General features: G+C 44.4%; 2 protein-coding genes across 2 annotated transcripts in view; both read left to right on the top strand.

The window, feature by feature from the left end:
• Positions 1-9280, top strand: part of LOC108091173 — a 57007-nt gene extending 47727 nt beyond the window's left edge. Inside the window, 7 exon segments of the mRNA XM_017190219.2 lie at positions 2170-2947; positions 4185-5068; positions 5624-7337; positions 7340-7894; positions 7959-8142; positions 8660-8779; positions 8840-9280. Of these exon segments, the coding sequence (XP_017045708.2) occupies positions 2170-2947; positions 4185-5068; positions 5624-7337; positions 7340-7894; positions 7959-8142; positions 8660-8779; positions 8840-9026 (4422 nt within the window). The 3' untranslated portion in view covers positions 9027-9280.
• Positions 9281-9400: 120 nt separating this feature from the next.
• On the top strand, positions 9401-13190 carry LOC108091143 (trypsin beta-like). Its single transcript, XM_017190179.2, has 2 exons — positions 9401-10592; positions 12157-13190. The coding sequence occupies exons 1-2, from the start codon at positions 10372-10374 to the stop codon at positions 12974-12976; spliced, it is 1041 nt and encodes a 346-aa protein (XP_017045668.2). The 5' UTR covers positions 9401-10371; the 3' UTR covers positions 12977-13190.
• The last annotated feature ends 2 nt before the right edge of the window (positions 13191-13192 follow it).

Raw genomic sequence — 13192 nt, 5'->3', positions numbered from 1 at the left:
GAAAAATGTGAAAATTATTATGGTACTTGCCTGTGTGGATTTGCGTTATAATTTATTTTCTGTTTATTTTTTGCTTTTATCATTTAATACTTTTTATATTGTCTAGTTATTTATACACTTCATACGCAATTGGAGTTAAAAAAATAAAATATAGTTTTCATCTTTTTATTTAAATGCCACAAAGATACATATTTTTTTTCATCTTAGGAACACTTTTTGTAGGTTTTAGATTTTTGTTGTTTCGCAGTGCAGCTTACTCGGCGGTCCGAGTGTGGGTTAAATTGTTGGGGGATGTCCAACGGGAGAATATAGCTCGTCATCAGCATTAGTCGCTAAACAATGGGAATGGCAAAGATGTGAGATAGACAGACAGGACACCCAACCTCCTTGTGCCACGATGATTTCTTTCTCTTTCATTAAAGTTGGCACAAAAAATCACGTTGCTGCGGCAACAAGCGCAGACAAGTGGATTCGGAAGAGGAGGTGAATGGATTCCAACAGTTTTCATTATTCCAGATAACCACCGTGTTCCTTATTCCAGTCCGATTTGTGGGGGCAATCGTGCATGAGAATGTACTATATGCATATACGTATATATTCGAGTATATGTGGGCTCACATAAACGTCTGCTTATATCGTTTGTGGATAATCAAAGGCAAATATTTAAACAGGAATATGTGAATGGATGGCTTCACTTTGGTGGGTGAAGACCCTCTTGTTTTGCTTTCCCCGGGTTAAAATGGGCCCAACCCCTCGCATTATCAATCTGCCTTGGAAACCCCCTTTTGGTGTCTGTGCCCCTTTTGTTTGGGGGCTTCGTTGTATAAAGGAGGCTGGAGCAGCACTCGGTTTCAAGTTCAAATTCATTAAAAATGTTTTTTTTTTGATTCAGACTCTCTACTCCTCGTAATTTATGAGTTTCAATTAAAAAATGTTCCTATGCCGGAGTGCAGCTGCAGTTGCCGGTTGACAATGGCAACCCTGCGGCAGAGTTGTCAATGCTGCCTGTACCACCGGCCAAACATCAATTTCCGCTAGCAACAGGATGCATAGGATACCCACGAAACCCAACCACATTCCAGCTTTCGAAGTGGACATGGCCCGTGTAAACGGAAATTTATGTTTAACATAATGGCCAGAAACGGAATCTGGGGTGGGATTTGCCATGAGGTTATAGACAGGCCAAGAGTAGGCTGGTCGACCTCATAATTTGCACACATTAGGATCCTGTTAATGTCCACCGATGTTGCAGTTCCGTAATGTCCAGCTATTTGTCAAACTCAAGGGAAGCGGATCGAGCGGAGTACATCGAAATGCGGGGAAGGTTGGGCAAACCAGGAGGAACGGATATTGTGATTGACATGGAATTGTTATGAACAAACTCTGACTGAAGGGAATGGGAGAATGGAGAAAGGGCAATAGGAATTGAAATCCATCCATCATGGGGGAAATATCCAGACAAATGGCAGATGAATCGAGTCCAGTCCAATAGGAGGGGAATTCTGTTGTTCCTTTGTCTTAGCAAACATACGGCCATCAGTTTCAATTTAATGTACTCAGCTAACTGAAAAAAACTTCACATTGAAATGTTTGATGTCTTATTTGAAACTGAATATACACGTCATAATACATTTCAGGATTTAAGAGCATAACCTTTCTTAACTTGTATATTTGTTTGGCTTACAAAACTTAATATTTAATGGCGTATATATTCATAAATTTTAATAATTTTGGAGTACAAATAAGTATAGTTAATATCTTTAATTTAAGCTAAATAAATTGTTTACAACCATCGGACTAAATTTCACTAAGTTATTTGATTTAAAAAATAAACCGCACATGTTACGTATACGCCACCGAGGCAATGTGAAGGTGGCTTAAAAAGTGTTGCCTGCTTTTCGGGGAGGCATGATTCGATTGGCGGTTTCGCCGTGGTTCGCGGTTGGCCAGGGAAATCCGACAACCGCAACAAACGAATCCGACGCACATTCCGCGACGCTGGCCGCCTTTATTCTTTTCAATTAAATGCCAAACAAATTGGAAATTGAAATGCAAATCAAATTAGCCGCCAACAAATGCTAATGCCCCCTCTCCTCACCTCTCCTCTTCTCTTCTCTTTCTTTTTTCTTCCCCTTTTGGTTTTGTTTCTTTCGCTTTTCTCGTTGGCAGCTGCCGTTCGGCGAAGCCCAACAAGCGTTGCAGCTACCAGCGGCAACAGTAGCAGCAGCAGTAGCAGCAGCAGCAGCAACAACATCAGCAGCAGCAGCAGCAGCAGCGGCGGCAAACGCAACAGCAGCAGCAGCGGCACCGCAACTACCGCCCCCGCTGCCCGCTTCTGTGGCAACATTGCCCAGTCAGGCGGCAACGGCAGCAGCGGCAGCAACAGCTGCTATTTTGGCCACCCACCAACAGCAACAGCAGCAGCAGCAGCTACAGCAGCAACACCAGCATTTGAGCAGCAGCAACAACAACAACAACGGCGGCAACACACACAGCCAACAGAATACGCACAACAACAACAACAATACATTGCCAGTGGGGGCTCAGCAGCACCATCAACACCACCAGCAACACCAGCAGCAGCAGCAGCAGCAACGTGCAACATTGCAACACCCGCCGCTGCCGAACAGCAACATTAAGCAGGCATCGGTGAAGCTGATCGAAGGATACTCGGATCCGAAGGATACGCGCAATCACAAGAAGGTCTATCATAAAAAGGCCAAGAAGCGATCTGGCCCCAATCACAAGCGCCACTTGCAACAGCAGCAAGTGCAGTTGCAGCAGCAGCAACAGCAACATCTGCAGTCATTGCCAACGCCAAGAACTTCCCAGCAGCAACAACAACAGCAGCAGCAGCAACAACAATTGCAGCAACAGCGGCATTCCACCTACAACAACAACAACGGAAACTTGAGGAAGGATAAACGCAACAGTCAATATAATTCAGGTGAGTCAGCTTAATGCAAATTACTGATAGAAATCACAGTAGCAATTAGCAAATAAATTGCTTATTAACCTAGTTAAATCGGTGGGAATTTCAATTGTCATTCAATATAAAAAAAAAATCAATACAAAGTCGGGATTGTAAAAACATAGCAGTAAATGTTAATGCAATTAGTGGTTGTGATTGCAAAGTCATCAGATTTAATTGACTCTATTAATTACTATTAACAAACTTGTCCAATTAAATGTCTGAAATCTTAAAAACAGAACTAATGAGGAAAAAGAGGAAATTACTAGAATTATTTGTTTAAATATTATTTAGTAACAAATGTAAATAAAACCTGTAGGTATTCTCAACTGAAACCAAACCACTTTAAGTCAGTAATTAAATTAGGTTCAGCTGCAGGTTCATTAGGCGTTCACGGTCCAAGGATCTGTACTATCCTGGCGAGGAGTCCATTGCAAGTGGCTAGCAATTAGGAAAAGCCGAAGGCGGGACAACTTTTCCCGCTGCGGCGACTTCGATTATCCAAGCGTAAAATGGAAAATGGCAGGCTCTGATTAAGGTATCCAAAAGAAGGAGGAGTAGTGGGGGAGGGAAAGGAGGGAACTGCAGTAAGTTACAGTTGGCATCCTTGGATCCTTGGATCCTGCGGGGGCGGAGATAAGGGAGCAGAAGGCAGCAGCCAGCAGGCAGCCAAGCGCCAAATAGACTGCGTCAACTCCATTTGCGTTCCGATTGCGTGGCCCGCGGCGCCGCAGAGTCGTCGCAGCGACTTAATTAGAATCTGTCAGCGCCACTCTCAGCTCCCCCGAAGGGGAAAAGTACACACTCCATCCAAAGTTAACCCGACGTTGTCCTTTCATTTCCCAGATTTTTTTTATTTGGCAAATACGTGCGAGGTATCTTAATTAATTTAAAGACTAGGCTCATGGCAGCCCGTTTACAAAATTTGATCTTTTATGCAGTGAATATGTTGGTTAATGTTAGACTTTTTAGGAAACTGTATTATTCTCAATTACTTTTTATGGGTACAAAATATTAACAAAATAATATTGAATAAATTAATATTACGAAAAAAAAATTTGAACATGAAAAGGATAAATTGAAATTCAACAAAAATATAATAACATTTTTTTGTGTTCGTATTAAACTTGATGGACTTATAACTTTTTTTAAAATATTATTTACTATTTACAAGCCAATTGAAATAAAAATCCATTTTCTGTACCACTTGCAGACTCGTCGGCGCCAAAGTCCTCCGACGACGAGGCGGACATAGACGAGGAGGTCGAGCAGCAGCCGCTGCCCGTGCCGCAGGTTTCCGCCCAGTCCGCTCCCCTCACAGCGGCGGGTCTCAACTCCCCGGACTCGATATCCGATGACCTGGTGCGTCCGCTTCCGCCGCAACTTCAGCGCAGTCCGCGCAAACTGACCGTTGCGCCCGCGGAGCACAACAAGCGCCAGCCATCGCCATACTACTACTCCGATCTTCTCAAGAGTCGCGACAAGGATAAGGACAAAGATAAGGACAAGGATAAAGATAAGGATAAAGATAAAGATAAGGATAAGGACAAGGACAAGGAGAGGGACAAGGACAGGGAGGACTTCAAGCTAAAGTGCCGCCAGTCGACGGCCAGTGAACCGCCGCAGCAAACCCAAACTCAATTGGGTGGCTATCGCAAGAGCTCTAGCTTGGATGTTCCACCGGCGGAGGAGCAGCAGCAGCCGCCACAGCCACCGCCGGAAGCAGAGAGCCACGAGGAGGAGGAGGACCTCCGAACCGCACAGGATTCGCAGTCGACTCCGAAGCGGTACAGCTTCACCGAGGAGGGAGTGCACATCATCCGCTGCGAGACCCCAAGCACCAGCACTTCGGAGGAGTCCGACTGCAGCGAGTGCCTCAAGCGACGCGAGTGGCACGCCCGGGCCTTGGCCCTAGTCCGCAAGACCTGTAACGTCCAGCCGCGCAACCAGAACCACAATCAGAATCAGAACCAGAGTCCCAATCAGGGTCAGAATCCCACAGGCAGTGAGCTACAGCTGCAATTGCAGCACTGCGACGCCGGCGAGGGCGAGCTGCTCAAGTGCTGTCCACCGCCACCGGCTCCAGCGGAGATCCAGGTATATAAACATAACACGGGAAATTGAAAGCTGGGAGGGAGATCAAAGAAACAAAAGCAGCTTGAAGCCACACGTTGGGCGCCATTTATGTTGCGGTGCCGTTATTCGCAGGCTGTGTTTTAAGAAGACGTAAAACCAAAGGGGTTTTGGCATGGGTTTTGTTAGAATAGAATGTATAACATAAGTTATACATAAACATAAAACTTGAATAATAAGTTGTTGGAAACAGTTCTCTGTTTATTAGAAATTACCCTCTTGGGTTGTGTGTACACAGGAGGAGGAGGAAAAACGAATTATAAAGCTATATTTTCTTTGCATATTCAAGGGCTCAACAACATTTTACATAAACCATAATAATTGCAGATGGATTTTCATTTAACATTCGTCAAAGTTATTGAATTTCGCATCAATTGAAAAATATAATGCGAACTTTAGAGTACGCATTGTAAAAAGGTTTGAAATTGTTAAGGAAATAAATAAACTACAAATAATAGTACATAACATTTTAATCTATATCTATACAAATATTAATTCATATTTGTTTTTTATTTGTAGGTCCAGGTCCAGCCGATGCCACCGCACCGCCTGCTGGGACCAGCAGCCGTGTGCGGAGCCTGCATCACATCCGCTCCTGCCTCCTCCTCGCTGGCCGGCGGACGGGGCGGCGAGCCCGGCGATGATCTGGAGGAGGAGTACTTCCGGCCGCGCAGCATCTTCTACGTGCATCCGCATGGGGTCCACGAGTGCGCCGAGTGCGCCCAGCCAGCCAGCAGCAGTCAGTCGATCAGTCAGCCTGTCCAGCAAGTCCACTCAATCCAGCCACAATCGAGTGCCCAGCCCTCGGCGCTGAGCAATCCAACGCTCGCTCTCTACGGCAACGGAGGCGACGACGACGAGGAGGAGGAGGACGACGACGGGGAGGAGGAGGAGGACGAAGTGGACGGCGACGAGGACGAGGAGGACGACTCCGAGGACATCATGGGCAGCCGGCGACGGCAGATCTACGAGACGGCCTTCGACTGCAAGATAGCCAAGTCGGATGACGATCTGGACGAGGTGGATCGCATCACCAACTGTTCGGTGTTGCTGCAACTGAGCAATGGCAACGGCAATTCCGCAGATCTCAACAAGGTCACCGCCTCCGCGAAAACACGAGCGGAATGCAAGCGGGCTAAGAACTCAAAGAACCAGGCGCTGCAGGAGCAAACCGGCGAGGCGCATGTCCAGGTCCATCAGGTCCAAGCGGATCTGAGCAAGCTCCAGCTCAGCCAGGTGGATCAGCAGAATCAGAACAAGAGTCAGGGCGAGAATCTTGGGGTAATCGCCAGCGGCAGTGGAGCGGCCAGTGTTTCCAGCACCCAGCAGCTGCCCGTTCGCGGTTATACGCCATCGCCTCCCTCAACTGCTCCGCTGCCGATGAAGTTCCCCGGGAAGCATGAACGCTACCTGAACATGAACAGCATCCGGAGTGCACCCAATCTGCCCGCCGCCAACCCGGCACATCCGCGCCTCCGCGATCTCCGCCTGCCCATCCAATCGATGAGGCACCAGTGCGGCGGAGGCGGTGGTGGTGGTGGCAGCAGCAATGACAACAGTCTCACCGACAGCGCCTATGTGAATCCGCCCTCAACCAACTCCAATTCGAATGCCGCCTCGGGTTCGGCATCCGCTTCTGTTTCGGCAGCAGGAACGGCAGCTGCGCGAAGACCGCGCTCCTTTGTCCTGGAATCGGGAAGAGTGCTCGAGCTGCGACGCAGTGCCCAGGGTCATCATCACCATCATCACAATCAGTCCTCACCAGGCGGTGGTCAATCGCAGGCGTCGCACCACCACCACCATCACCATCATCACGGCGGCAGGAGGCACCGCCAGGGGCAGGGACAAGCGGGACAAGCGGGCGGTGGTGGTCACAACTACAGCAGCACGGAGAGCATTGCCACCTCGAGCAGTGGCGGCAGCATGGAATCGCTGCGTTCCAGCACGAGTGAGGGCAACCGGAGCACCTCCAGTTCGGAGTCGCGCCACTCGAGTTCGCTGAGTTCGCACAGTTCGGAGAGTGGCAGTGGCGGCAGCGGGGGATCCAGTGTGGCCTACCCCCTGCGACCGGCGCCACTGCTCCTGCACTCCAAGCTGCACATTCTAAGTCCAATCTCCGATAAGTCCTCCCAGGAACCCGCCTCCGCTAGTGGAGCCTCGGAGCAATCGCAGCAGCCGTCCCAAGCGCCAATGGCCGCGCAGGAGGAGGACTCAATTAGTGGCGCCCCCGGGGGACGCTGCAGGTCAGTGCCTCACTGAAGCAGCCGCGCAGTCGTGCTGCCCCCAATAAAGCTCTGCTGCAACTGGCTGATGAGCTCTTGGGCTCGGATAGTGGAATATCCTTGCACTCGCGAGAGGAGGGGAAGCCACAGGCTTTGGCGCTGCAGCGTTTGACGCTGCCCAAGTTGCAACTGATCGGAGCCGAGGGAACGAATTCCGCGGGCGGAAGTTCCGCCACGGGTGGCAGCACCGCCGGAGTAAGTGCCTCCGGTTCGGGAGCTGCAGTGGGATCGGCTGGCATTCCGCAGGATCTGCGGGACTTACCCTTCGATATGCCGAAGTTGAGGCGCCGCAAGACGTTGCAACAGGAGGCGGCCTGCACGTCGGGCAGTGCCACCTCCGTGGATCTCGGTGAGCTGCCCTTCGACATGCCCAAGCTAAGGAGGCGTTTGAGGGCCAACCAGGCGGAGATCAACAACCTGCTGATGCACAGCACCGAATCCAGCGGCATCTCGCAGGCATCCTCCAGTCACTCGATGCGCGACGATCAGAAGTTGGCCAGCAAGTTGGGTAAGTTGATCTGGAGAGTCGTCCTTTGAATATCTTTTATTGATACATATTCTTTATTGTATAGATACAGCACTATTCCGGCAAAACCTCACCCTTAACCTAAATGAATCGCGACAGGCGACCAAGCAGTTTGGCAGCCTCGATCTGCGGGGTCTCAACAGCAACAAGGAGCTGAACATGAACCTCAGCCAGGGATACGTCACAGCCGTCGACTTGATCGATGTCACCATTCCACTGGAGCGACAGGGGTGAGTTGTTACTTACTAGTTGAATAATTTAAAAGGGGAATACAGCGCATTTTTACCTTTTATAAGGATGTTAAGTTGGGAAAACTTTAGGTTGATTAGCAGGCAGGCAAAGTGTAGCAAATATATAAATATATAACATAAGAGAAAATTGATATAAGCTTAAAAATATCTTTCAAAAGTATTCCATTTTGAATAAAGTATTGGTTTTCCAGAAAATATTTCAGATTAGAACTAAGATAAAAAACAATTGAAAAGCCGCCATAGAAAATTCTTTAATATTTTCTGTAAAGCACATAAAGACCTGATAAAGAAAAAATCAGTTGATAAAGAAAAAATCAAAAAGAATTCCAAGCACGGAACTTAAATTGAACTATACTTAAATGTTCCCTATGAAAATTTTTATATGCAACCTATATTTTCATTTTCAAAATAAATATAATTATGAAGTAAATAAGTTCATTTGTTTTTGGTTTATTCGGTAATAGTAATTAACTCTTGGTGCTACTATATCTTTCAGTTGGTACCATGGCGCCATAACGCGAGTCGAAGCGGAGACCACGCTTCGTCCGCTGTCCGAGGGTTCCTTCCTGGTCCGCAACTGCGAGTCCACCAAGCAGGACTACTCGCTGTCACTCAAGTAAGGAAATACCTTAAACTTGATCATGCTCAGATGATCATATAAAACTCTATCCTTCAGGGGCGCCAAGGGCTTCATGCACATGCGGATCCAGCGGAACGAGACGGGCCAGTATATTTTGGGCCAGTTCAGCCGTCCCTTCGAGACGGTGCCGGAGATGATCCGGCACTTCTGCCTCAACCGGCTGCCAGTTCGCGGTGCCGAGCACATGTGTCTGATCGAGCCGGTCATCGCCCAGCTGCTCTAGAGAAGCTCCAGCTCTGTGCTCCAAAACAAAACAAATATAAACGCAGATTGAGGAGATTGTCCGGCGGAGGAAACCAAACAGAATAACATATTAATAGCGTGTAGAGGACCTAGGAACCTATGTGAACATGTATGCACTAGTTATATTACGCGATAGTTGTAAAAGGATGGTGGCAATTTTTTCATGTTTTTTTTTCCCTGCCTCGAGTTTTGTATGTCGGTCTACACACTAGCAAAAAAAAAAAAAGAAGAAAAGAAAAGATAACACAACCAACCACTCTGACACACACACGAACTAGTTTAGCGTTTAAAGTACGTAGCACATTCAGACAATACCAGCAAATTACAAAACAACAAACGATATTTATATAGAAGGCATATATACAAGCAAGACGATATATACAAGCATATGTGCGCAGGCATATACCATAAAATATATATATATATATATATATTAAAAGTGAAACAAAAAACGGATGACAAGAGCACTTGACGAGGACAGTTGCTAGAAACATGTAGTACACGACCCGAAATGCGAATGGAGATAGAGGTACTAGGCAAAGTGCTACAGATGCAACAGAGAGCAGCAGTTTTTTAGATGTGTTTACACCGAACCGAGCATCAGAGTTAGGAGCAACTTAGGAGCAAAGAACCCTTCCGTTTGTCTAGCGATTTAACGGTAGAAATACACTGCATCTCGCACACACACACACACAGAAAACTCCCAACAAAATACACTTAGCGATTATGCAGCTTTCCGTAGCACACACACACTCACACACACTATCGCCCACCCAAACCGCCCAGCATTGTCCTTTTGATGATTATTCAGATTAAGTATCTTTAGCCATTCCAAAAAAAAAACTCCGTTTCCCTTGGTTACACTGCAAGAAAACAGGAAAAGAAGACGGTAGCTGGCGGCTGGTGGGCACAACGCTTAGGGCACGTTTACACTAAGAAAAGTTTTAGCAAGCAACTCTAAAAATTTGTTGATTAATTTTATGTTACCAAAACGAATGGAAAAACGAACAAAAAAAGTATCTATATATATATATATATATATATGAGAACTAACTTTAGCAAGGAGCGAGTTACATTTTTTTTTGTCTTAGCTGTAGGTCAGAGGTACGCGAAATAGAACGCTCAAAGCGCTTTTGGTTAATGGATCGAATCGGATCGGATCGTATCGGATCGGATCGGATGGGATCGGATAATGGGGAAGGATTATGGCAAGGATATAGCAACGCATATGAAATGTCGGTTTAAGTGTTAGTTTCTAATTAAGTGGCGAACGAAGGGCAAACTAGCTATATATATATACATACGAGTATATATATATATTATGAATGCTAACAAATGATATATACTTACTATTTATATTTCTATATATACATCTATATATATATATATACACGATATTAAAGAGCAGTCAATGGTTTTTTGGTTCCAGTTCCGAGAGAAGCAAGTGTCAGGCAGTCAGGATGCTAATTAACTATGTATTAATTAATTATCTATTGTTTCTGGCAGTTTTCTGTTCCAACCTTCGTACCGCCGAGCAATACAACTGATTTCCAGTATCTCACCCAGAGTTATGTTTATATGTGTGTGCCAAAGTATTATTCTAGTCATATGTACGAGTATGTGAATCTCCGTGTGAATATCAGCGCGTTATCTTATTTTCGATATGTTGATTGTTGCCTAATTTCTAATACTCAAGCAATCCGAAGCAGTGCAATATACGAATACGTTTAACTCGGTTATGTATCTATGATTTAACTAATTTAGCTCTAAGTTAACTCCCCCAAATCCCCGAATTGTCCATAGTTAAGCGAATCAGTTGAACCATTCCATTTTGGCCAGTTTGAAAACGGCTTTTTGTAAATATAAAAAGTATAAAAAACACGCAACACGACACAACAGAAATGATGTATACAAGTCGGTATGATTTTATTTGCAATACAATTTCTAAGCTAAGATTTCAACTTCACATAGAAACGGCAAACCCACATAAATAAACGACTTACATAGCAATGTATTTTGAGGCTTCCGTAGCAGTAAAGAACCAACCAACCAAACAAAAAGACAACCAAACAAATCCAAACCAAACAAAACCAAAAACTACCAACAAATCAACACAAGACAAATTCCAAGATAATCGCAGCACTCGGGCACCGTTTACACTTGCAATCGTAGTGCAAAAAAAAAAAAAACGCTGAGTGTCGATCGCTTCCGTTTTGTTGTGTATAAAATTGTACTTTACGTAGGTCTGTGGATAACAAACTGAACCGGCTTACTCTAACCGAACCTTGTACTCCAACTAGAGGCGCTCTCTATCTACGGCACCCTAATATCTGATTAATTCAATTAGTACAGAGCGAATACGTAACAGAAAATTAACAAACCGAAACCGTAACAACAAACGAAACAAACGAAATGTATTTAATAAAAATAAATATAAAAATTTCCAAAAAATTAACGTCTTTTTACTTTCAATTGGTGGAAAAGAATGGAGTCAGTTGCATACTCTTAGGCTTTACAAAATCCGTTTAGAAAATCGGTTTATTGTCCAAGAAGCATGGTGAGTATTCTTGAAAAATAAATTAAAATTTTAATCTCGTTTATCAATTTTAAATAATACATGGACAAATTTTTTTCAAAACAAGAAAGGATTGTAGATTGTAGGGATATACCCTTGCAGTCGTCAAATGTGTCGAATAAAATACATAAAGGCTTTATAGCCTTTAAAATATTTACTATGTTGTTTTTATCATATCGACTTGATTTCTTGCAGATGGTGTTTTCTAACTACGGTCGAATTTTGAATTAAATTTTATTAAAGCCCAAAATATAGAAGAGTTATGCCTGGGTTGGAAATATCAAGTATAAAGTATATAAATTTTTTAAATTGGTAATAATTGCAATTTTAATTTAAATAAGTAAACAAAATAATTAACATTTCTGGTTGCATAAGCCGAAGGGTTATACCTATAAATCCTTTTAAATACCTTTTAAAAATTGCTGTGGATTAACCAAACTCCGTTCCGTTTGGAATTTTTCAATTTTCTTATCTTAAAACCAATTGGTTATTTAAGAATGGGTTGAAAAAGAATGTCATTCGTGGCCTATAAAAGCCTTTCGCTACCGGTAGTGAAAACATTGAAGTCTTTAAATTCAACCAAGCTAGTCGAGATGTTCATCAAGTGGTTTCTTCTGCTATCAGCAATCAACTTCTTGTCCGCAGGACGAGTTCCCCAACCGGAAGAACGCATCATCGGTGGAAAAGATATTGAAATAGAAGACGCTCCCTGGCAGGTGTCCTTACAGGTTGACAGACGTCATTATTGTGGTGGCTCCATTTACAGCAAGGACATTATCATCACTGCTGCCCACTGCCGCTTTACCGAAAAAGAAGAACAAATTGAAGCCAAGAATTTCACAGTCCGCGTAGGATCTTCATTGGAAAACAGCGACGGAATTCTAATCGGAGTGGCAGCAATTAAATCACACGAGAACTACACCAGAAATGGATATGTAAACGACATTGCTGTAATGCGATTAAGTGAGCCACTTGTGTTCTCCAGCAAAGTGCAGAGGATCCCCTTAGCCGAAAAGAATCCTTCACCTGGGGCTCTTGCAAAGGCTTCTGGTTGGGGAGCAGTTAGAGTAACAAATTTTAAAGGAAAGAAAATGCAGGAATATCCAGAACATCTTCAAGGAGTAGACCTTCAGATAGTCAGTTTTTCGCGGAAGGATAACATTTTTGTCTATTCTTATGGACGATCGACTTGTTCTGGCGACTCTGGAGGACCTTTGGTTGTTGACCAGCAGCTTGTCGGTGTTGCCTCAACGGTCGGAACTGAATATTGCTATAGTTTGGCAGCCTTCGCAGGTGTCCCTTACTTCCGGAACTGGATTTTAAATGCCATTGAATCTCTTAAAGGGTCATCTTAAAAATGAAACCGCAAAAACATAAAAAAGGAATAAACTTAATATGCATATAAATATGATTTTAAACGGTCCTGAGTAAAATGTAAAATTATGTAACCTATTTTTTAAAAAGTACATCGAAAATAACAAATAACAAACAGATGAAAGACGTACACGTCTAGTTAGATTCAAATCCTGATGCTGATCATGAATATATTGAATATATCTGTAGAATATATT

This window comes from Drosophila ficusphila, unplaced genomic scaffold (assembly GCF_018152265.1).
Source record: "Drosophila ficusphila isolate 14025-0441.05 unplaced genomic scaffold, ASM1815226v1 contig_197, whole genome shotgun sequence".
NCBI lineage: Eukaryota > Metazoa > Arthropoda > Insecta > Diptera > Drosophilidae > Drosophila > Drosophila ficusphila.
This window is presented reverse-complemented; position numbering and strand designations above follow the sequence as displayed.

Excerpts from the sequence above, each read along its gene's own strand:
- LOC108091143 (XM_017190179.2), top strand. The coding sequence starts at position 10,372 with ATGCTAACAAATGATATATACTTACTATTTATATTTCTATATATACAT. Across the intron at positions 10,593-12,156 it reads ACCGCCGAGCAATACAACTG|CCTTTCGCTACCGGTAGTGA; the intron begins ATTTCCAGTATC and ends GGCCTATAAAAG.